Source organism: Rhinolophus ferrumequinum, chromosome 24 (genome assembly GCF_004115265.2).
Source record: "Rhinolophus ferrumequinum isolate MPI-CBG mRhiFer1 chromosome 24, mRhiFer1_v1.p, whole genome shotgun sequence".
Lineage (NCBI taxonomy): Eukaryota > Metazoa > Chordata > Mammalia > Chiroptera > Rhinolophidae > Rhinolophus > Rhinolophus ferrumequinum.
Genome location: NC_046307.1, coordinates 38,139,888 through 38,163,083, shown reverse-complemented (window position 1 = coordinate 38,163,083; position 23,196 = coordinate 38,139,888). Strand labels below are relative to the sequence as shown.

Sequence of the window (23,196 nt, the reverse complement as noted above, 5' to 3'; positions counted from 1 at the left end):
TTGGATATACATATACATATATGTGGAAAGAGGTTCATTGCAACAATGTTTTTAACAGCAAGAAATCAGAAATGATTTAAGTGTACTCCACTAGGGGATTAAATAAGTTGTAGTACTGTCATATGATGGAATCTTTTTCAGTTGTTGAAAATTCCCTTGTAGAAAATGTGTAATCTCTTGTAAAGATGTACAGTTGACCCTTGAATGACACAGGTTTGCTCTTCATGGGTCCCCTTAGATGAGGATTTTTTTCAAGAAATGCAGTTGGCCCTTCGTATCTGTGGATTTCACATCTGCGGAGTCAACTAACCACCGATAGAAAACAGTTACTCCCAACCATGGATTGAACTGTATTCAAAACTACTGTTTTCAGTTGTGGTTGGTTGAATTCACCGATGCGAAAGGCCCACTTGCAGAGTCGAAAGTTAGATGGGGACTTCTGACCGCGCGGGTGTTGGCTCACCTAACCCCCGAGTGTATGTACACTCTGGGAAGGGGAAAACAAAATGCAACATAGTGTGTTCCATCAGATTTCATTTTTATCAAAGTAGTAAATACATTAAAATTATATCATTTTAGTTTACAGCATTTTTATTCATACAAATAAATACATCTGAGCTATAGGCAGCAAACTCCTAAATGTTTATCTCTGCCAGGATTATGGAGACCTTTTAATCTGTAAATGTTTGAATGTTTGATAAGATGGTAATCAGGAAAAACAGCATCTATAAATGAAAACAGAGATAGATATAGTCCTGTAGCCAACTTGGAATAAGTGGACCCATAAAGGAGGAAATTAAAGTCACTTCCTTCTCTTGTCACACGCACCACTGTGTGCTTCCTTCTGGTCTTTTTTTTCTGTCCTGAAAGGTGGGAACAGATAGTAGTGAAGAGCACAGACTTAGTATCACATCTGTCCTTAGGGCTGGTTGACCATCTACAAATTACTCTAAACTTCAGTTTTCGCATCTGTAAAATGGGGGTAATAATTTTCCCTTCCCCAAAGGATCACAGATGGAATGAGATGTATAGGAATATATATGCAGCTGATATGCAGAGGCAGAGATAAATGAGATGCATAAGTCTCTTTGCACAGGGCTGTGTACCTGGCAAGGTCTCAGTAAATATTAGTTTTTATTAGATAAATATGTATTTTTTTTTAAGTCTGGATTGTAGTATATTTTTAAAAAACTGAATGTCAGCATGTTTTACTCATAACCTTAAATATTCCTCATAAAACATTGTTTAATGTTTTTCTTGCATCCCAACACATGCACAAATTGTAATTTATCTATGAAACCCTTAAAGTTGGATATTTAGGTTTCTCATATTATTCTCTAACAAATGCAGGGATGTAGGTGCTTGTTAATGGATCTGAATCTCTTTCTGAAATCATACCTTTAGGAGGAGTTCTCAGAAGTAGAATTGTTGGGTTTCTGCAGTGTTTTCAGCTTTTTGGTAACACCGGGGGCTGGCGTGCCCTCCATGCCAGCTGTACCAGTTACCTCCCCCACGCCCTCATGGAGTGTGAAGTTTTTTCACCATATCCTGGCCCCCACTGGGTTTTACTTAAAAGCGAGAAAACAAAAGCGAAAAAAACAAAAGCGAAACTCTATAAATCCCCAAATCTTTGCTATATGCATTTCAGCTTTTTAAACCATAAAAGCGATGCATACTCTTTATCAAAAACGTTTTAAAGAATAAAAGTATATAAAATAAGAAAAGTAAGACCTGCTCAGTGTGCTGCTCCCACCAAAATCCCACTTCCGGGGAGGTAGTCACTATTAAGTTTGATGGGCAACCCTTGGACCCCTTTCTGTGTCTGTGGAGTATGTGCCCACACAGTGTGCATATGTAGTTCTTTTAAGACGCTACTGGAATCGTGCTGTACATTCTGTGATGTCACTGCTCAGCCAGAGGCGTGTTTGGGACAAGGTGTTATGGACAAACTCCCAAATGAGTACAGTTGTGACCTCATTCTTTTTCAGGGTTGCATATTATTTCATGATCAGGGAGAACCATAATTTATCTGCTCATTCATTCTCCAACCCTGGCTCCAGCAGCAACTTAGTTTGTTTCCAATTTTTCACTCTTTTGAAGAATGCTTTCATAAGCTTCCATATGTACAGAGGGTGCCAAAAAAAGGTATACACATTTTAAGAAACTGTATTAAAATTGTAATACTCAATACATACCAATAACAAAAGATGAATACAAGTCACGTTTGACTTCTGCAATTACAAGAGGTGCCCATAGTGGTTGCCACCAGCGTCCAGACACTTCTGATTACGGTGAACTACTGTTTGAGCAACGCTGACCAAAGTGTCCACTTGTATATATTTTTTGGCACGCCCGGTATTATAAATCTGGTTTTGGGGGTCTATTTCTAGAAATAGAATTGCTGTCAACATGTTTCTTAAAACCCAGTGTTATCATTTTTTCCTAAAGACAGGAGTAAAGGCGTTCTAGTAAAGTCTGTCCACTTACTCACTTGTTCATTTGATCACCCCGTTGAGGGCTTCCTGCGCCAGATACGGTGCCAGGGGTACAGCTGTGGACAAAGCAGAAACAGCCTCTTCCTTATGGACGTGACAGTTTATGGAGGGAGAGCCCCTACCTGCCTGCTCTGCTTGTCTGTGACTTGTTTTCAAATGAGAGGGAGCAGTGTTTTCATCACAAGAGATTGTCTGGTGGAAACCCCCCTTGAATTGTGTGAGGGCAGTGTCCCCACCTATCAGGTGACACTGCTCATAAACTCCATTCAGGGAGCGAACCGCGGGGCCATCCTACCCCATGCCTGGGGAAAGCCTGAGGTCCCCGGGCTGCAGGGAGGGGCCGCCCCAAGCTCCTGCCAGCCCCATCTTGTGAGGCAGAGGGGGAAGTAGCAGTTACCCAGAAAGGTGGCCAGCACTTGCTTCAGGGAGGGCCCTGGGGACCAACTGGGTGTTATTGTGAAAGTTAGTGGTTTCTGCTTTTCCTGTCCCTTCTCAGGAAGGAACCAGCCAGGCCTGGTGGGGGGTGGCAGTACCCTCCTGGGAGCCTCACACTGAGTCTGAGAGGCAGTTACAGACCTGAAAGATTTCCTGGGATGGCATGCCAGCCATTGTTGGTGTTGGCAGGGGAGGTGCCCCCTCCACCCCCCATGGACCCAGTGGGGGCCGTGAGCCCAGCTCTCCCTCCATTCTTACCCAGGAGCCTATAGGGGAGGTGACTTGGCCAGGCCACCAGGGCGGGGAGCAGGAGAGCTGGGTTCTCATCTGGGTTTGCACCTCACCCTGAGGTGGCCGTTCTCACCCTGGGAGGTGACAGGACCCTGTTCCCTCTCGCTGCCAGGCTGTCCGCTCTAGGGCTGTCATCCGCTGACTGAGTAACACGTATCTAGTTAGTACCCAGGGCTCAGACACCAGCTTTCCTGATGGTCCCCAGAGGGGGTCTCAGTGCACCCCCAGCCTTGGCCCAGTCTAGGAATCTCAGGCTGCTGGCTCACCTGTGCTGGAGCATTTAGCAAGAGCCGGGCTTGGAGCCGACTGCTTTCCATGAGTCATTTAATCCTCACGACTACCCCACAGTGTGGTTCTACGGTGTCACCTCCCCACGTTAGACAGGGAGGCTGAGGGTCAGAGGCTTGGTAACTGTCCTGGCCCCTGCCTGTCTCCTGCCTGGTCTGCTTCCACCCCCTCCCCGGTCCTTCAGCCAGCATGTTTCCTGGAAATAGCTTCTTCCCCCAGATCTTGACCTCCTGTCTCAAGTAGCTTCTCCCCTCAGCCCATAAGCACTTCTCATTACCAGGAACCACGTGGTGTTTGTTGAGGGCCAGTTTCCATCACTAGAATAACAAGCCACACGAGGGTAAGGATTTTGGTTCATTTCTGCACCTAGAATAGTGCCTGGCACATAATAGTTGTTCAATTAATATTTGTTGAAGGAATGAGTCATTCCGAGGCACTCAGCTGTTCTTCCTGCAGGCCTTCCCTCCCCCCGCTTCTCCCTCTATCCCTTTCTCCCTCCCCTCTCCCTTCTGCCCCTCCCCCTCCCTTCCTCCCCCCCTTACCCTCCCTTCCATCCTCCACTGTAGATTCCCCTAGACCTGTATGCCCATCTTTCCCTCACTTTACAGTCACGCATAGGTAATTGCTGGTGTTTATCTGGTTGCCCTGTGCTTCTGCCTCTAAACTTAGAGTGCCTGAGGAAAAGGACTTAGTTTGCTTTTGCCCCACTGTATTCTCGGGTCCTGGCTGGTGTCTGGCTCCTGATGGCACCAGATAAGAGATGAATAACCCAGTGAAATACAGGGGCCGAGACTGGAACTCAGTTTTCCCGTATTCAGGCCCACGCTCTTAGCACGAGGCTCCCTCCTGGTTTGAAATCATGAGTGAGTGAATGCCGGTTGTCACTTGGCCGTGGTTTGGGGCCAGCTCATTTCAAGACCCTGGCAGAGGCTGGCAGTTCTAACACCTCGGCAGATGCGGCTTCAAATGAGCACCACCAGTTCTCTCAAGGTGTTGCTTCCCTGAGTTTACTTTTCAACCAACATGAAACTTTGTCCCAGAAGAGTGGAGCAGTGGAGGAAATTTCCTCTTGGTGGCCCTGGGTTCTTCTGTGTGCAGTGTGTGTGTGAAGGGACACGGGTGGTGTGGGGTGTGGGTTTAAAGCTAAATTGTATTTATTTTTTGTTATTCCTGAAAGTCATACATGTTCATCATAGCAAATTTACGGAATTCAGAAAAGTAGAAGAAACCTCATCTAGTCTCACCACCTGCAGAAAACCATTTAAACAGTTTGGTTACCTCCAAGTCAGTTCATTGTATAATTTGGCCCTTTGTTGGGGGAGCGGGGCATAATTCTGACCATAGGATGTATTCAACTGTGTGTCTCCCCCTTGACCTTATAAGTATATAAATAAAATGTTTTAATATTGTTAAGCAGCAAAGTATTTAAATACATAGTAAACATTAATATTAAACACACAGTAAATGTTTAATATTGATATGTAGTAAGATGTTTAATTCAGTGTTAAAATATTGGATAAAAATACTTCAAAATTAATTTGAATGACTACAAAATATTCGATGGGATATTTGGGATATATCAAATATCCCAAATGGGATATATCACATTTTTCCTAATGTGTTCAGTTGTTTACCCTTTACCTTATCTTTCTTACCTCTCCTCATTTCTTGGTTTGTCTGTGTGTGTGTGTGTGTGTGTGTGTGTGTGTGTTTGCTACACCATCTTAAATGTGTTTGGAAAAGACAGGATATATTATATATTGTACTCATATAGAAAACGTGTAAAAATCACTCCCTAAGCCTTGCTCAGTGGCAGTGTCGTAGCCAATGAATGAGGTGCCCGTAATGCTCATTTAAAGCACTCCCAAAAGCTAAGTGACTGTGGCTGTTTTTAACTTGTCACTATTGCAGTGGCACTTCGATGAACATCATTATGCATCATTTTTGTTTATAGTTAAGATTATTTCATTAGGGTATACGTTCCTGGTTTGGGGATTACTGGATCAGAAGAATATGGAGACTTTAGAGGTTCTTGCGATTTATTGCCAAACTGCTTTCCTGAAATGTTCTTCTGGTTTATACTCTCATTAGCAAGTAGGGAAGTGTGTCTCAGTACATCCTAACAGCAGGAGATGCAGTTTTAATGGTCACTAATGTGCGACATAGAAGATAGCATCTGTGGGTTGATTTGGGGCACACACTTCTGAGTCCACACCCAGGGCTGTGTGGGGAGGAATGTCCGTGGAATACTCCATCTGAGATTTTTGTCTTGCAGCTGACTTTGGAGTGTCTGCCAAGAATCTGAAAACTCTGCAGAAACGAGATTCCTTCATCGGAACGCCTTATTGGTGAGTCGTGTAGCTTCTGGAAATGGAATGGTAGACGGAATGTTAAACCTCGAAGTCCCCAAGGTGACTGCTGGCTGGTACAGAGGAGAGAGGACGGATGGAGGCAAGGGCCCGAGGCACTGCTGGGTCTGAGCCCGTCTCCACTTACTATGCCGTGACCTTGGCCAAGTTACTTGGTGTCCCTGTACCTCAGTTTCCTGACCTGTAAAATCAGGGATTAATAGCATCCACTTAATGGGTTACTGTGAGGATTAAAGGGGGTGATGCACACAGAAAATGCTCCATTAATCATACTTTAACTGGAATTCCTGAAAAATGGTTCAGTTCTTGATTAGTTCAAGTATGGATTGAGGGCTGGGCTGCATCTGAAGATGAGCAAGACAAGTTCCGTTCCTACTGACTCATGAAGTCTCCTGGGCTTCTCTAGTCCATTGTGTTTCCTTCTTTCTGAAAACTACTACTTAATGAACCCCAAAAACCACTCTCTCACTCAGTTTCACACCTAACTACTTTCTGTTTTTCATGTGCATTACTTCCCATTGTGGAGTTGGCCTCCTTCTTGCTTGCTAGTTACTCACCCTTTCTTTCTCTCTCTCTGCCCTTTTGTTCCTCTTTATTTTCTTTTCTCCCATCCCTTCTCTCCCTGCGGTTGTATTCTTACCACCACCCCTCCCGCCCCAGTTTTTTCTGGGCCCCTTCCTCTCTGCCCCCCACCCCGCCAGGACTCTGTGTCTGGATTGTTGCTGCCATCTTGTGGTAGGCATCGGGAACTGCAGCGGGACGTGTTGCAGCCGCTGGGATGGCGTCTTTCTGTGCGACGACCATCCTGAGGAAGACATTGGGAAGGACAGTAACGCAAATCGTGATTCAGGAGTGCTCGCTGGCGTGGGCTGGTGCTGGGCCTTGACCTGAGTCGCTGAGAAGTGCTGTGGAGGCCAGCTGCTTAGCCCTGTGTTGTCCCTTGGTTGGTTCAGGATGGCCCCCGAGGTGGTGATGTGTGAGACCATGAAGGACACCCCGTATGACTACAAAGCCGACATCTGGTCCCTGGGCATCACTCTGATTGAGATGGCCCAGATCGAGCCCCCGCACCACGAGCTCAACCCCATGCGGGTCCTGCTCAAAATCGCCAAGTCGGATCCCCCCACGCTGCTCACACCTTCTAAGTGGTAAGGAGCAAGGGTCTTGCTGGACAGGACGCGGAGCAGGCAGGATTGGGGGAGAGGGAGTGCCAGGGCTCTCCTGTCACTGCGAGGCCCCAAAGTGGGGGAGCAGCCGGGGCCCCCAGGCCTCTCAGCTCCCTGGGTCCTCCATGCACTCCTCACAGGCACGCCATCAAAACAGATGGGTGACCCAAAGAAACCAGGTGCCACTGTGGGAATAGGAGCCCAGGCCAGCCTCAGCAACCACATGGTACAACCCTGGGCTGGGAAATGGGGCTCGGCTTGTACCCCAGCACCGCTGTTTTGTTCTGTGGCCTCAGGCAAGTCCCTGCTCATCTGATTTCCATGTCCCCGTCTGTATAGAGATGTCCGTGATGAGAAGGTCATCTTGAAGGTCCCGCGCCTCCGCCTTTTAGCTCATGAAGACGCCCTTTGTCCTTTGATGGGCGTGTTTGGGAAACACAGGACTCCTGGGAGAATGGAGTCGGGGACGTGGGGAGTTTTCTTGGCTCTCGCCCTGCTCTGAGCTTACAGCCGCCACCTGTCCTCCAGGTCTGTGGAGTTCCGAGACTTCCTGAAGACAGCCCTGGATAAGAACCCTGAGACCCGGCCCAGCGCCGCGCAGCTCCTGGAGGTGAGTGGGTCCCCTCTCCCGGGGCTGGCTGCCTGCCCCTCTGCCCTGCCCTTTCTTTGGAGACAGATGACAGATGAGATCAGCCATGACCTGGAAGCTGATGTGTTCCTTATCCAGCCCTGGTCCATTCATTTATCACCCGACTTTCCCTGGGCACCTCCTACATGACAGCTGTTGGGCTGGGGGCGCTACAGTGAAAGAAGCCCCCCAGGGCCCTGGCCTCACATGGGCACATGGCAGGGGAGACAAGGGCTTTGGTGAAAATGGCACAGCTGGGTGGCGGGCCTCGGAGGGGTTGCTGTCCCACGAAGGGAATACACAGAAGGGGTCTTTGTGTGAGCAGACACAGAGGTGGCGAGGGAGCCAGGCCAGAACGGGACGTGAGCGTGAGTGGCACAAGCCTGGAAGAGCCAGGAGGCCAGGGTGTGGGAGCCAGGGTGAGGCTAGGGGGACCAGAGATGAGATGGGGAGGTACGTGTGTCCGCCCCCAGATCCGATGGTTCCCGAAGAGGACACACAGGGCTCGGCATATAGTTGTACTCAGCATGACGATGGGTAGCAAAAAGATACAGGGAAAAAGGCATTTGGGAGGAACCAGGTACAAGCTTTCAGAGTCCCACGGGACCTGCTTAGTTCCCTCAGCAACGAGTTGTGCCGACACGTGCGAAATGTCTACCAGGGAAGCTAGTGAACTCCGGACCCAGGGTTGTTGCCGGGGGCTGGTCATACATGTAGGCACCCTTTGCCTGGCATGTGCCAAAATGCCAGACTCGAGAAGCTGGCTGGTTTTCAGCGTGAACCATACTGTTTATACAAGAAGTTTTATCAGTCAGTGATGGGAGCCTGCCCCAAATCCAAGTTCCCAGAGGCCAGCTGAGGGTTGACCTTGCAAGCAGGCCTCTCACAGGAGACTGGATACGCCCGCTATGCTCACTTCTGCTGCAGGGCCAGGTCGCATAGGACCGTGCAAAGCCTCGCAGGCCCAAAGCAGGACGTGGGTTTTACCCTCTGTGTGACGGCACCCCGAGGGTTTGCAGCAGGGAACACCGTCTGACTGACCTTTGCACGCGTCCCTTTGGCTGCTGTGTGTGTAATCTGGACGCCAGTCTGGAGGACTCATGGAGCACCTCCGTAGCTGGCTGTGTATCTTCATGTGAGGACGTGGATGATGGTCTCCCTGAAGCTTTCTGAGATCGTGGAGGTTGCTGTGAGCCGCCCTTCACCTGGGCCTTGTGTTCTGAAAGCTGCCCCTGCCCAGTTGTCCCCAAGTCTGCTGATCACTGTCCCCATGCCACCAAAGCTACTGGGAGAGGAAGTGGGCCTGGGTGATGGGGGCGGGCTGCCCCTCCACTCCCTCCCTGTCCACTCTGGTGGGAGTACAGGAGGAAGAGGCCACACCAAGCGCTGAGTGTTTCTTCATGTCCCTCTGGCACGTGCAACTCAGTGATTGTGTGGGACTGGGGTTGGAAAGTCCTTGGTTCAAATCCCAGCTCTGCCATTTACTGGCTGAGAGACGCTGGTGAGTAGCGTAACCGCACCGCTCTGTGACTCGGTCCTCCCTGAAATGGGATTAGAGCAGCATCCCCCTTATAGGACCATGTGAGGATTAAGTGGGAAGATGCTCTGAAGTGCTTAGCTTACTGTTAAGCACTGTGCTTAGTGAATGTTTGACTCATTGAATTAAATTATTAAAAAATGCAAAATGGGGTCTGTTATCTGTGGGAGTCACAATTGTTCCTTGTAGATTTCTGCAGTGTTTTTGAAAGCAAATGTCTGGAGGACCAGAGGCCTCATTTTCTGGGTATTATGGTGTTTGGTGGGGCAGTGCCCGGAAGGGGCTGGACTTGGCCAGCCAGAAGTGGGGGTGGGGTGGGCCTGCTGTCACTGTCAGATGCAGAAGCTCCAGGGCGCGTGGGGCGAATTGTTTCCTGTAAGCAGGCCCTCCTGGCCCGATACGTCCGGCCTCCAGGACATTCCACGGGGAGGAGACAGCTGTTCTCCATCCTCACATGGCAGCCCTGGAGCCCTGGTCTGAGCCAGGAATTTCCGTTCCATAGTTGGAAAAAATGTCCTGCCGGAGGATTCTTGGCATGAGATAGAAAGGGTCGCGGAAGAAAGGAGAAAGCCTTTGAGATAAATGAAGCACCTTTCAGAGCTTAGGCTGCAGCCTGCTTTTTCCAGGTGACTTTCTATGTCCGAGGGAGGGAAGATGGAGCATCTTACCCTCGTAGGTGAGGACCCAAGGCTTAGAGCAGGCTTCCCAAGGTCACCTGGCCAGGGGAGACCGAGGTAGTTCCAGTGCCCCTTCCAGAGTTGGTCATGCCCCCACCTCGGCCCTTGTATCTGTCTGCTTCTAGAAGGTTCCTCCCAGCTCCTTGAGCTGACTGACTTATGCCCCTTTTGGTTTATGGTTCCTTCACTGACTTGCACAGATATTCTTTGGGACCATAGCACACAGTGGTAACAGGCTCTGACATCAGAGTTGCTTGCCTGAAACCTCCTGGAACCTCAGTTCTCACTTTGTGCCTTGGTTTCCTCATCTGTAGGCTGTGGAACTATGAGTGAATGAGATTCCGTAGGAACCGTTTGTAGCATAAGGGCTGTCACACATCGGGTGCTCAGTCTACACCTGTTGAACTTGATCTTTTTTTTTTTTAATTAGGGAATATTGGGGAAGAGTGTGTTTCTCCAGGGCCCATCAGCTCCAAGTCATTGTCCTTCAATCTAGTTGTGGAGGGCGCAGCTCAGCTCCAAGTCCGGTCGCCATTTTCAATCTTAGTTGCAGGGGGCGCAGCCCACTATTCCATGCGGGAATTGAACCGGCAACCTTGTTGTTGAGAGCTCGTGCTCTAACCAACTGAGCCATCCGGCCGCCCCCTGTGGAACTTGATGTTAAACCCACCCCCCTCTGTCACAGCGTCCTTGTCAAAGTCGCCAGCGCCTTCCGTGTTGCTGGACGTCGTACTGGTCAGTGCTCGTGTCGCTGGACCCAGCAGCAGCCACCGTCGACCCTCGTCCTCCTTGCTGTCAGCTCTTGACTTGCAGTTCCCACGTTCTCTCGGTGTCCTTCCTTCTCACCAGTCAGTCCTTCTCAGCCTCCTTCACAAGCTCCTCGTTTCCCACGAATGCGTGTGGAAGTGTGCCAGGGCCATCTCTGCCGTCTCCACTCACCTTGATGATCTCATCCTGTGTGTCACGACTCACAGACTGCTCTCCCTGCCCCCGCCCTCGTGTCCAGCCGTTGACTCTCCATCCCCCTCGGATGCGCAGTTGGCACCTCAAACTTAACACGTCAACCGCTCACCACCTTTCCCCAAAGATGCCCCACCGATGGTGACCCCACCTTCCAGCGGTCAGACCCCAAACCTTGAAAGCAGCCTTGACCCCTTTCTTTCTCGCACAGTCCATATTCATTCTATGGAGAAATCCTATTGTCCCTGCCTTCAGAACATGCTAGAATCTGACCACTTCTCACCACCCCCATTGCAACCACCTGTCTGAGCCACCCTCATCTCTCACTTGAATTATTGCCTTTTCACTGGGCTCCCTGCCCTGCTGCAGTCTGTTGTGAGCACAGCAGCCACAGGGAACCTTTCACACATAAGCCAGCTCCCGTCCCTCTTGGTTCCTGAATGGCTCCCGTCCCACTCAGGGTAAAATCTAGAATCTCTGTGACCTGTCCACCCCCCCCATCTTAACCCTTCACTCTGTATCAGACACTCTGGTCCTCTTGCTGTTCTTCAGACACACCGGGCACACCCTGCCCCAGGGCCTTTGCACCAGCTCTGCACGCTGCCTGAAATGCTCTTTTCCCCAGACACCCTCATGGTTGACTCTCTGTTCTTCAGTCATTGTGCAAATGACAGCTCATCGGCAAGTCCTCCCTCACTCTCCCTCTTTAACACTGCAAACCTGCTGCTCCCCCTACATCCTGATTCTCCTTTCCCTACCCTACTTTTAATTTTTCCATGGCACATAGCATGGTGGTATGTAACTTACTTGTTTATTAAGTTTACTGTTGATCTTCCTGACTAGCATGTCAGCTCTCTGAGGACAGGTGGTCTGTTTTGTTTAGTGATGTGACCCAGGCATTCAGAGCAGTGCCTAGTATGGAAAAGGCCTTCAACAAGTATTACATACACTGACTGACTTTTACTTAACATACTGTTGTGTGACCATGTGATCCTGTGTCTGTGCCAGGTGCTATTCTAAATGTTGAACAAATGTTAACTGATTGAATCATCATAACAGCTCTATGAAGTAGGTGCTGTTCAGATCTCTGTCAGATAGAAGACTGAGGCACAGAGAGGTTAGGTAGCCTGCATAAGGTCACACAGCTTGTAAGCGACAGAGCTGGGATTCTGATCCTGGTCATCTGGTTCCAAAGCCTGTTCTCTTGACCATGATGGTAAGCTGCCTCTAAATGAATGAAGAAGAAATGAAAGAGGGAAAGAAAGAGAACAGGTTAGAAGGGAGGATTGGAGGGAAGATGCTGACCCCTGAAAACTTGAAAGCATTGTTTGGCATGTTCTAAAGCCAGTGTTGGCATGTGGGACTCCCCGGCTGATGGTTTCTAAGCACACAGAGGAAAAGAGGCTCGAGTTCTTGGATGGGCTGTCTGTGTAGATGGCCGAGAGGTCCTGGCCAGAGGGCAGGTACCAGCTGGTGATCTGTGTGGCATCTCGGGGCACCCCAGAGAGATGGCACGGAGCAGCTGTTCCTCTTCCTAAAGGAGCAGATGGCAGGTTCCTCTCGGATCTGGGCTGTCATATTTTGAGCACTTACTATAATGCTTAGAACAACCATTCTGTTATTCCCGGTATACAGAGGAGTACACTGAGGCTCAGACAGTTGACCTGCCCAAGCTGGTGGTGCAAGCAGGATTTTATCCCAGGCAGCCTGCCTCCAGTCAGGCTGTACTGCTACACTCCCTGTGTCCCGTGATTAGTAACCCTCATTAACGGTCCCACTCGAGACCTGTTGGAACCGCGCAGCAGCCAGAGTGACACCTTTCAATGGTAACTGTTACTATCACCGCCCGGCTGCAGTGGCTTCTGAGAATAAAGTCTCAGCTTCTCACCCAGGCCCGGAGGCCCTGCGTGCTCCTCCCCTCTCCTCTCCCACAATTTCTGGGACTCTGGCCTAGTGCCTCCAGCACACCAAGCCTCAGTCCTGTCTCAGGACCTTGGCACTTGCTGCTCCCTCTGCCTGGAATTCTCTGTTCCTAAATCTTTCCCTGGCCAACCCCTTCGTATCCCTCAGGTCTCAGCTCAAATGTCACCTCTCCAGGGAGGCCCCTCAGACCACAGACCAAAGTAGCCTCCACTGTCCAGGGCAGGTTGTTCCAGCCTCATGCTGTCCTGTTCCCCGACCTGAAATGATCTTGTGTGTCATTTGGTTACCTGTCATCTCCCACTCTGCTGCAAGCCTCCAAGGGCCAGGGACCTCGCCCGTCTTCTTGTTCAGCCTCATTTCAGCACCTGGTACATCGCTGGCCTTACCACTTGGCTGTGGTGTGAATCAGTGGCTGAAGGGGGGCACGGGGAAGAAATGAAATGAAGTTCTTCCAGTCTCTCCTAGTGTGGCCTAACTAGAGAAAGTCAGACTGATCTGGGGAAAGCTGAGTGACAGGGCTCCTTAGTGAGTGAGGTTTACTGCTGTCAGGTGTGCAAAGTAAGGTGCCCAAGCTGGACAGGGTGTGGCCTCGTGGCCGTCCCCAAATGAACTGTTTCAAATGAACAAAAGATTAAAAAAATGATTTTAGTGGACTTATCAGTTGTGAATATGTTTTCAAGGTGCCAGAAAAATTTTATTTTCTTGAGTCCTTTGCGTACTTCCCTGCAATCTTGACACTGTTCATCCATGATAAATTTTCTGACAATAAAAACAGTGAATCTCTTGAGAGCCTTCCCGTAAATTTCAAATAAGCAAATTCCAACGTAATGACAGCCCCACCCGCAGCATTCCTCTGCGCGGCCGGCCATGGGTGGGCGGTGGGTCGGATTGCCACATCCACGGTGCTGAGAGAAGGTGCCCATCAAGGGCTCCCCAGGGAGGTGTTTGTGCTGATGTCACATCTGCTGGGGCCTCACGAGCTTTGGTGTTTCACAAGGCCTGTGACAGAGCTGTGGGATTTCTGTAAACGCCTCAGGATAGAGCATACGCCACCCTGCCTCACACTTTTGCAAATACACGTCCACCTAGACACATGAGCGTGTTTATAGCAGCTTTATCCAAAGTCGCCAAAACCAGGAAATGATACCCATGTCCCCAGCAGCAGAGTGAGTGAACAGACTGGCATATTCACGCAATAGATAGTGGCACAGAAGTGAAAAAGGCATAGTTGAGTGACACGCGCCCGTGGAGGTGACTCAGCTTCAGCTTAGGTTGTGTGAAGAAGGCCAGCCATAAAAGACACTGTGATTCTGTTCATACGAAGTTAGAGGGCAGGCATGACTAGTCTGAGCGAGGCGGCGGTGGGGTGTGGGTTTGACTCGGGCACGGACCTTTCCCAGGTGGCGGAGACATTCTGTCTCGAGCCAGGTGGTTACACTGGTGTGTGTATATGAGGAATACAGGAAGAGTCCCTGTGCTTCATATTTGTGGACTTTACTGTGTGTAATAATAGTTCAGTGAAGTATTTGTGTGTATATTTTAAAAAACATACATTAAAACTTTGTAAAACAGAAAAATACACAAACCGCCCCAAACACTGCTTTGGGCTGAGCACTTCCATGTCCATTTTCGCGTCATGACCTCCCTGGGCCTTTGGCATTTTCATCTCTTCAGAGGTGAGGTGCCTGCAGCTCAGAGAGGGAACGTGACATGCCCAGGGTCACACAGCTGGTGAGTGGCAGAGCCGGCATTTGCCCTCTTTTATCACACACAGGACGTTCTGAGCTGCCCCTGGGTCTCCCTGCCCGAGTTCACGTTCCCCCAGCTTTGCTTGCCCTCCTCACCCCCCATCCCAAAGTGGTTCTAACCCAGGTGTCTTGTCCCCTCAGCACCCTTTCGTCAGCAGCGTCACCAGTAACAAGGCTCTGCGGGAGCTGGTGGCCGAGGCCAAGGCCGAGGTGATGGAGGAGATTGAAGATGGCCGAGATGAGCGGGAAGAGGAGGACGCCGTGGATGCCACCTCGGTAAGGTCATGGCTCCCAGGCCATAGGGCAGGTGGGCCAGGGCGAGGCCACAGGGCGTGTTGGCCGGATGTAATACATGTTCAGGAAAAGACCGGGAATCTCAATTTCAAATGAGATCTTCCAGTTTTTAAAAGTTGGTGGCTGACACTCGCTTCCAGCCTCTTTCCTGTTGGGCTCACATACAAAAGGAGCGTGTTTGTAGTGTGCTGCGGGGTCCATGCAGATAAAGGCTGCACGTGACCGGAGGCCACAGGCCGAGAGGTCCCGCCACCCCAGACCCTGCCTGGCTGCTCTGAGTGTCCAGGGGACCTGGGCACATTCGTAACCCAGCTGCAGCTCCAGCACTTGGCTGAATTTAAATTTAAATAAAAGCTAATTAAAAAAAATGACAGCTATTTGAGCCAAGCCAAACATGTCTGCAGGCTGGATCCTGTTCTGAGCTGCCGCTGTCGGATAAGTTAGTGGCTGGTAGGCTGAATCTAGCCTCTGGATAGGTTTGATTTGGCTTTTATGCAGTTTTTTTAAAAACTTGAATTAGTTGCCATCTAAAAATCAGGAGCTGCCATGTAAAAATCCAGATTCTGGCTTGTCTCGAAAAACTGGAAGGTCTGGCCACAGGGGGCCCATGTCCCTTCATTGTCACAATTCCTGGAGCCGAGTAGCCACTGCCCCCTTTGGGCAAGGCACGAGCTGCCCAGCTGGCCAGTCGCCTCCACTCCTAGGAGGAAGAACAGACATTAAACTAAGCTTAGAGACAATCGGGAGATTCCTGCTCCTCAAAACAAGGAGTGGTGTTACCGCTGGTTGGCGGGCGGGAGTGCTGAGGGCTGACTTCCGGGAAAGAGCTGCCTTCTCGGCTGCCCCGGCCTTGGCCCACGTCGCCGTGTGGTGTTTGACTTTCCAGCCACACTGTGTCTCTGACTCTTGCCTTGGCCATACCGCAGCGTGGCCTTGACTGGTTTTTTTTCCGCTTTAGCCTCTGGGGAACCACACACCCCACCCTTCTGAGGTGAGTCGGGTAAGCCTCGATGCTGACAAGCTTCTCCAGGAATCATCTTCCACCCCACTGCCACCAGGCCAGCCTCAGGACAGTGTGAATGGGCCCAGTGAGCCCTCTGGAAACAGAGGCCTCCAAACCACCAGCCCCCCTGATGTGGCCCCCGGAAATGAAAATGGCCTAACCGTGCCCGTGCCCCTCCGGAAATCCCGACCCGTGTCAATGAATGCCAGAATTCCGGTATCCGAGGAGAAGCAAGTCGTTGACCAGGGTGGGGACCTGAATCCAGTAGTCATCCGGTCCCAGAAGACAAGCCAGAGCCGTCCCAACAGCAGTGCCCTGGAGAGCCTGGGCAGCGAGAAGCTGGCCAATGGCAGCCTGGAGCTCCCCGCCCCGCTGTCTCCACACCCTTCCAAGAGGAACTCGGACTGTGGCAGCCTTTCCACCTCCGAGAGCATGGACTACGGCTCCTCCCTCTCCGCTGACCTGTCCCTGAACCGAGAGACGGGCTCTCTGTCCATCAAGGTAATGCCACGTCTTGTGCCACAGGCTTGGACAGGAGAGCTGCAGGCCGTTCGGCTGCTCCGTTTTGGTTTTTGAAAGTGTTTAGTGGCTGCCTTCTGAGTCTAAGTGGCTCACGAGGACTGCTTTTCCTTTAAAGGGCTTTTCGTTTCATTCCTAGTTTAATCTCCAAAATATCCAAGTTCAGTCATGTCAGATGGTTGGTTTGGGTTTAAATTTCAATTTGGATTTCCATTTCAATTGGGTTTGGTTAAAGACCCTGGTGAAATTTGGGAGAGAGAATTCTAGAAGTGGAAGTTCTCTTATTTTCTAGTCACCCGTGTGGTCTAGCTGGTGACTGGTAGATTGAATGAAAAGGAGTGGGCTCCAGGCTCTCTCCTGGGTCACTGGCCTTTCTGGAACTGGGGACACAGGCCACTGGGCCTGACGACCTGGCGCTGCAAAAACCATGAAGGCGGCCCTGCCATCATTCCTTCATCGACGTACCGATGAGCAGACAAAGGCTTAGATGGGAAGTGAGGAGCTGGTCAGACTCCAGACTGTGATCTGAACCCCGCCTGCTGTTCTGCCTTCCTGGTGGGGGCTCTGGCCACCTCCTCCTCGGGGGGCTGGCGGGGGCTGACCCTGTCCCCTGCCCGCTTTGATAAATCCTGGGATATTCTTCAGTTCACCGTTGGCCACCTAAGCCACACTGAGGGTCCCATCTGCAACCAAAGCCGATTTTAGGGAAGGTACTGTATTTTTTTGTTTTTTCCTTCAGTCGTTTACTTGCTGAGAAACACACAGTAGAGACTCAAAAATATTTGCTAACTGAAAGGGAGCGAAAGGAGCAGAAGTAGCTGGCTAGCACAATTAGCTCTGGGGACAGAAAGAAAGAACGGTTCTAACCCACCCCAGGACAGGCTTACACAGCTGCTTTTATGTATAATTAGCATCGGGGCCAATCATCCCACCATCTTCCTTAGGACAGGCGTCCTGTTCCTTCTCCTTAAAAAGACACTAAAAGAGGAGAAAAAAAGTAATTTGTAAAAACAGTAAAAGCCGGCCCACCCAGAGCAGGGTCTCCCCCGCTTCTTCTCGAGGGTGTTGAGAACATTCCTTGCCGGCCCACTGGCAGGGAGTCAGGGAACACGGCTGTCCTGATAAGAGTCCACTGGCTGCGTCAGCACCCCTGGCGTGAGGTGTAGCCTGTTCCGTCAGGGACTGGGGGCCCCATGACCAGTTCTAGTGTGAGGGCTGCGCCAGGGCTCCTTTCTTCTGCGCCACCCTCCTGCCAGCCTCCATTCCGCACGGCTCATCCCACTCATCTTGAATTGAGTCCTAGGACACGGGCGCTGGAGGCTGTAGGGAGATGAGAGTCGGGTGTGGCTGTCCAGAGCCCCTGGGTCTCGACTGAGCAGGAGCTGGGAGTCAGAGCAGACTTGGAGGACGTGCTGCTGGGAGCCATGCTGGCCCCCCTCCTGCTCCCCACCCCCAGGGCAGTGTTGGAAAAGCAGGGCTGGGTTACACCAGCAAGGGCCTTGGAAGCCAGTTGCAAGGTCAGAGGGGGGTGATGCCACCACCACTCCAGGGCAGGCCTCCAGGCCCTCATCCGAGTCAGGATGGAGAACTTTCACAGGGTACTGAACACCTCCAGGAGTGCTGGCAGTACTCTGTAAGCAATCGCATGTGAAATGTGTGATTATTCACAAGGAAAGGTGAAGACTGTGAATACTCATGGTGCCTCCAGATGGGTGTGGCTTCGAGTGCAGTTCAGCTCAGATCGGGTTTGGCTGCCAAATCAGTTAGGAACTTGCTTTTCCGGGCTCTTTGGATTTTGGCATTGTGGACCAAAGAGTGTGGTCTGAAATCATTGTCAGAAATAAATACCAAGCATCGAACACTTGTCGTGTACCGGGTGCAGCGCTACATGTCACGCATGCACATTCTCACTGAGCCTTTGTAACCACCCTGAGAGGCAAGAACTGTTTATCTCTACCTCTGACAAGTTTAGGAAGCGGAGACTTGGACAGGACAAGGGACTTGCCCAGGGTCACAGAGCCAGTATGTGGCAGAGGAAGGATTAGGACCCAGCTCCTTCTGACGTCACGAACTGTGTGCGAGTGCTGATAGCTGGTGTGTGAAGGCCAAGATCAGAGACGGGAAAAGGGAGAAGTTCACACACTCAGGCCCCCAGATGGAAAAGCTTGAATCAAGGGGACAATGGGACAGCCATGTCCTCCCTGGGCGGGGCCGAGGCTGTGGGGCGGGCTGTGGGCCACCCCCCATGTCACCCGTGGATTCTTAGCTGAAAGGCTGAGCTTTGCCTCATGACTTCCCTCTGCCAGGACTCAAGGCTGTACAATAAAACCCTCAAGAGGACACGCAAGTTTGTGGTGGACGGCGTAGAGGTGAGCATCACCACGTCCAAGATCATCAGTGAAGATGAGAAGAAGGATGAGGAGATGCGATTTCTCAGGCAAGCCCGGGAGGATTGCTGAGGGCGCTGACGGGCGGGGTGCAGTGAGGGATGGGGATGGCGGCTTTTCTTGGTCTGAGTCGTCTGTCTACAGCATGAAGTGATGGTCAAGGAGACAAAAGGAAACTGGTTTTGCCTGAGATTCTGCACGCTCCAATCCATCCAGACGTGTCCACCCGCCAGGTGGGGGACACAGTGGTGACCCAGACAGTTGAGGCCATTGGCTTTGTAGAACTTACACCTCATGGGCCAACACCTGACGCACAAGATAACTGAAGGAAGTAATGGGTGATACAGTGAGCGCATGGGCTTGGTGGGGCGGGGGTGCTCGGAGGGAACCCCCTGAGCAGAGCCTGAGGGTGGGAGGAACCGGCCATGAGCAGAGCTGGGGGAGCACAGAGGGGTGGCACTCGGCTTGTTCAGGGAACTGAGAGGACAGAGCTGGAGTGCGGACCGTAAGGTCAGCAGGACGGGGAAGGGGTACGGTCCTTGGAGGCTGTAGGGCCCAGGTCACGTAGGCCTGTGGGTCGGGGTGGAAGTGTGGATTTTATCCCAGCCAGAGTGAAACTGGAGACTGACCAGCTGGGACATCCCTTGTGAAAGATGGGTCTGGGCCGTAGAGGAGGTGAGTCCGGTGGCCAGGGAGATGGACCATCCCGGACAGTGGTCGGATTTAACATACATTTTGGAGGCCGGACCCATGAAACTGGGAGGGATGGGCTTGGGGAGGAAGGGGAAGCAAAGCTGTCTGCTAGGAGCCATCTCTGCACTTGTAAGGTGCTCAGGCCCCTGAACAGCCCTCCTGACGGAGAACCTATTTCCACCATTTTGTAAACGAGGAAACTGTTACTTGGCAGGTCAGTCGCTTGCCCCGGTCACCAGGTTCTAACTGGGCTTGTCTGGGGGATTCTGCCAGGCTGCCAGCCAGGATGCTTCCTGGGGGCTGCTGGGGACGGGGTGGGGCTCAGCAGTCACAGAGCCACAGAGCTCCCTTGGGGCCAGGCCTTTACAGGGAAAGTCCACTTTTGGTTTGGAGGACATTTCTAGAACACTGAGCACATTCATATTTTTAAAAAGCACAAATATTCTAAAGCCACAAAGAAGTAGTTTTGGATGCCTTGGGGGCACTTCTCTCTAGGAAGCAGGGAGATGAGAGGCAGAGTTTTCGGGGGCGTTTCTGCGTGCGTACGCGCACACACGCACACACGTGCACACACACTGGTGTCCTCATCCGTGTGGGTGGGGGAGGTGCTGGGCTGCTGGAGACGGAATGGTTGCTGTTGGCGGATGACACCACCTTCTGTTTGAGTGGTCACCTGGGAGGTGACCTGTACTCTTCAAGGTTCAGACCTCAATGGCTGGCTTTCCGTCATCTCCTTTCGGGGCAGTTCAGGTTCCTGGGGCTGAAATTGCAGAATTCCACACCCCATCTAGAAGCGATGCCCTCTGGCCTGGCGCGGGGCCTGCACCCTCCTCCCGAGCAGGAGGCTGTGCTGTTCAGGTTCGGAAGGTGAGATGTGTCCGAGGCGCAGGAGGGGTGCTCGCAAGAACAGGCTTTTCTCGTTTGCCTGCCGTGGTCCTGCGCTCTGGGCAGCCGGTAAACCCGACGGGCTGCACGGCACGGTGCAGAAGGTGCTCATCGTTCCCCAGCTGGCCCACGGCCCTCGTCACACCTGGATCCAAGCATTGCTGGAGGATTGGGTCACACTCACGCTTTTGAACCATGTGACCAAATAGTCACTCTCCCAGATTGAGGCTTGTAGGTCAGAGTTCTTTCTATTTTTCCCTAAAATAGCTGGTGCTGGGTCTTTCCTTCTTAAGATACCAGCCTGTGTCTGCCTGCCTCCTGTGTGAGAACTCAGGTGAGCAGGGACGTAATATTAGAACCTGGCTGCTTACCCTCTGTATTCCTTTGGTTTTTTGATCAGTTCTCTAAGTCTCTTTCTCTTGAGTCAAGCTTTCCATTTCTTTGTTCTGGAAATTGCCTCCTGCCTTCTCACTTCCCAGAGAGCAGGGGCTCAGCTGGAAGCTTCTGACTGTACAGAGTGTCTCTGGCCTTTCCCGTGACTGGGCAGCCTTTGGCTCTGCCTTCTCATTATCATTCAAGAACTTAACCACTTAGGGAGTGTTTGCCGTGTGCCAGGCTGGCACTGCAGGTATCTTCCCACTTGACCCTCAAAGAACCTGAGAGGTAGAGGTTATCTGCCCCATTTTACAGGTGCAGGAACAGGAGCCTGCAAAGACTGAGTGGCGCCTGAGGGCACCCAGCTGGAAAGTCGGCAGAGCCAAGATGCAAACAAGGTCCCTCTGTCCCCAGAGAGTGTGCTGGCCTGTCGTCGTGCAGCTGTTGGCTGGCAGGTCCATGAACAGCTCTACCTTCTCAGAGCTGCGAGGAAGGCCTCACAGAGGGGTTGCCATAGTGCAGCCTGCAGACACTGGTCTGCTAGAACGCGGGACACAGGCTGCCAGGGCACCCCCATGCTGTCAGGAGGCCCAAGTTCTTCCTGCATCGTTTTAATTTCTTTTCTGATTATATAAAGGATACCTATCAATTTTTAATGGATTTGTTCAGAAGTGCCACAGGTAACACTTTGGGGTTTATCTGGCCAGTATTTTCTGTGAGTACACACACACACACACGTTGACAATATATAGGTTAATTACAAAATGAAGGTGTACTGTGTGGTTTAGGTCAAGTTTTTATTGTATTTACATTTTGAATAGGTAACATAATATCATGGTTCCAAACTCGAAAAGGAGGGTAAACAGTGAAAAATCTCTTCCCGTTTTTGCCAGACATCCAGTTCCCTTTCCTGTGTTACTATTTTATGGTATAATCCTTCCAGAAACACATGTACATGGGCACATATATACATTGGTGTCTTTTTTTTCATAATAGACTGACTCGTCAACATCTTGCTTTTTTCACTTAGAGATCATTCCGTATCTGTACATAAAGAATTGTTGCATTTTTAATCAATGTTTTTCTGTGTAACTAAATATCTTCTAATACTTGATTTTTTTTTTTACTGGTTGTATAAAATTACACCAGATGGATGTATTTTAATATAATTAGGCCTATGTTGATGGACATTTAAGTTGGTTCCAATTTTGTACTGTTAGAAATAGCATTGTTACTGATATCCTTATTCAATTTTGTTGTGCATCTATGAAAACTTCTGTAGACTCAATATCCAGAAGGGGGACTACTATCTCAAGGGGCATAAACTTATTACCAAATTGTCCTCCAGAAATGCTGTACCAGTTTATACCTCAGCAGGTTATGAAAATACCAATTTCTCCTGTATTCTCACCCATTTAGTTAATCAAAATGGTATTTTTAATTTGCATTTCATATCCATATAGGTTCTTTAAAAAATTTTTTGTCCTTTGTTTTATGTCTGTTCATGTTCTGTGTCGCTTTTAAAAATTAGGCCAGTCCTGTTTTTCTTACTGATTTGTAAGTATTCTGTATACCCTAAGGTTATTAATGTCTGTCCGTACATGTCACATGAGCCTGAGTTTCAGTCAGGCCTCTGCCCCAGACTCGCGTGGTTCTGTTCCACGCTTCAACCTGCTCCAACCTTCAGTGTCCTGAGCTATGAGTTACGTGATCTCTGCAGCCACGTTCAGACTAAAATGTCCCCATCTTTTAACCATTCAGGCGCCAGGAACTCCGAGAACTTCGGCTGCTCCAGAAGGAAGAGCATCGGAACCAGAGCCAGCTGAGCAGCAAGCATGAGCTGCAGCTGGAGCAGATGCAGAAGCGTTTTGAACAAGAAATCAACGTGAGTGTGAGAAAAGATATGGCCCTATGGGGCTTCCTGCCTCCATGTTTTCTTTATGCAGAAGTTGCCAAGTCAGGATGCCTGGGCAGTGGGGGGTAATTCACAGTTGCCCAATTCCCCTGGTTTCCTGATCTCATTAGGCATTAACTTGTAAATTCAGAATCCCATGAAGGTCATCGCGCTCCTCCGTGTCACACAGGAGCATCTCTAGAGGGAGAGGAACCTGTGTGGAGCACCACACAAGAACACTGGAGGTAGATAGCCTGGTCTCCCTTTTGCACATGAAAAAATGGAGACTCAGAGAGGTTAAGTGACTTGTCCCAGGTCACACAGTAAAGAGGTGATAGAGCTGGGATTTAAGCCCAGGTCTGAGGTCAAGCTCTGGGCTCTCCACGTCCTGCCCCCACTCCCTTCCCAGGTATAAAGTGACTTTGCTGACTTTCTCCTCAACTTCCAGGCCAAGAAGAAGTTCTTTGACACTGAGCTGGAGAACCTGGAGCGCCAGCAAAAGCAACAGGTGGAGAAGATGGAGCAAGACCACGCTGTGCGCCGCCGGGACGAGGCCAGGCGGATTCGCCTGGAGCAGGAGCGGGACTACGCCAGGTTCCAGGAGCAGCTCAAACTCATGAAGAAAGAGG

The 23,196-nt window shown here is 50.7% G+C and overlaps 1 protein-coding gene across 2 annotated transcripts in view; it reads left to right on the top strand.

The window, feature by feature from the left end:
• STK10 (serine/threonine kinase 10) overlaps window positions 1-23,196 on the top strand; it is an 88,496-nt gene that overhangs the window by 45,577 nt on the left and 19,723 nt on the right. For both annotated transcript variants that reach the window (XM_033096140.1, XM_033096141.1), the window contains exons 5-12: window positions 5,785-5,857; window positions 6,832-7,026; window positions 7,573-7,654; window positions 14,659-14,793; window positions 15,770-16,315; window positions 18,640-18,770; window positions 22,435-22,558; window positions 23,016-23,195. In XM_033096140.1, coding sequence (XP_032952031.1) covers window positions 5,785-5,857; window positions 6,832-7,026; window positions 7,573-7,654; window positions 14,659-14,793; window positions 15,770-16,315; window positions 18,640-18,770; window positions 22,435-22,558; window positions 23,016-23,195 — 1,466 coding nt within the window. The remainder of the gene's footprint in view (window positions 1-5,784; window positions 5,858-6,831; window positions 7,027-7,572; window positions 7,655-14,658; window positions 14,794-15,769; window positions 16,316-18,639; window positions 18,771-22,434; window positions 22,559-23,015; window position 23,196) is intronic.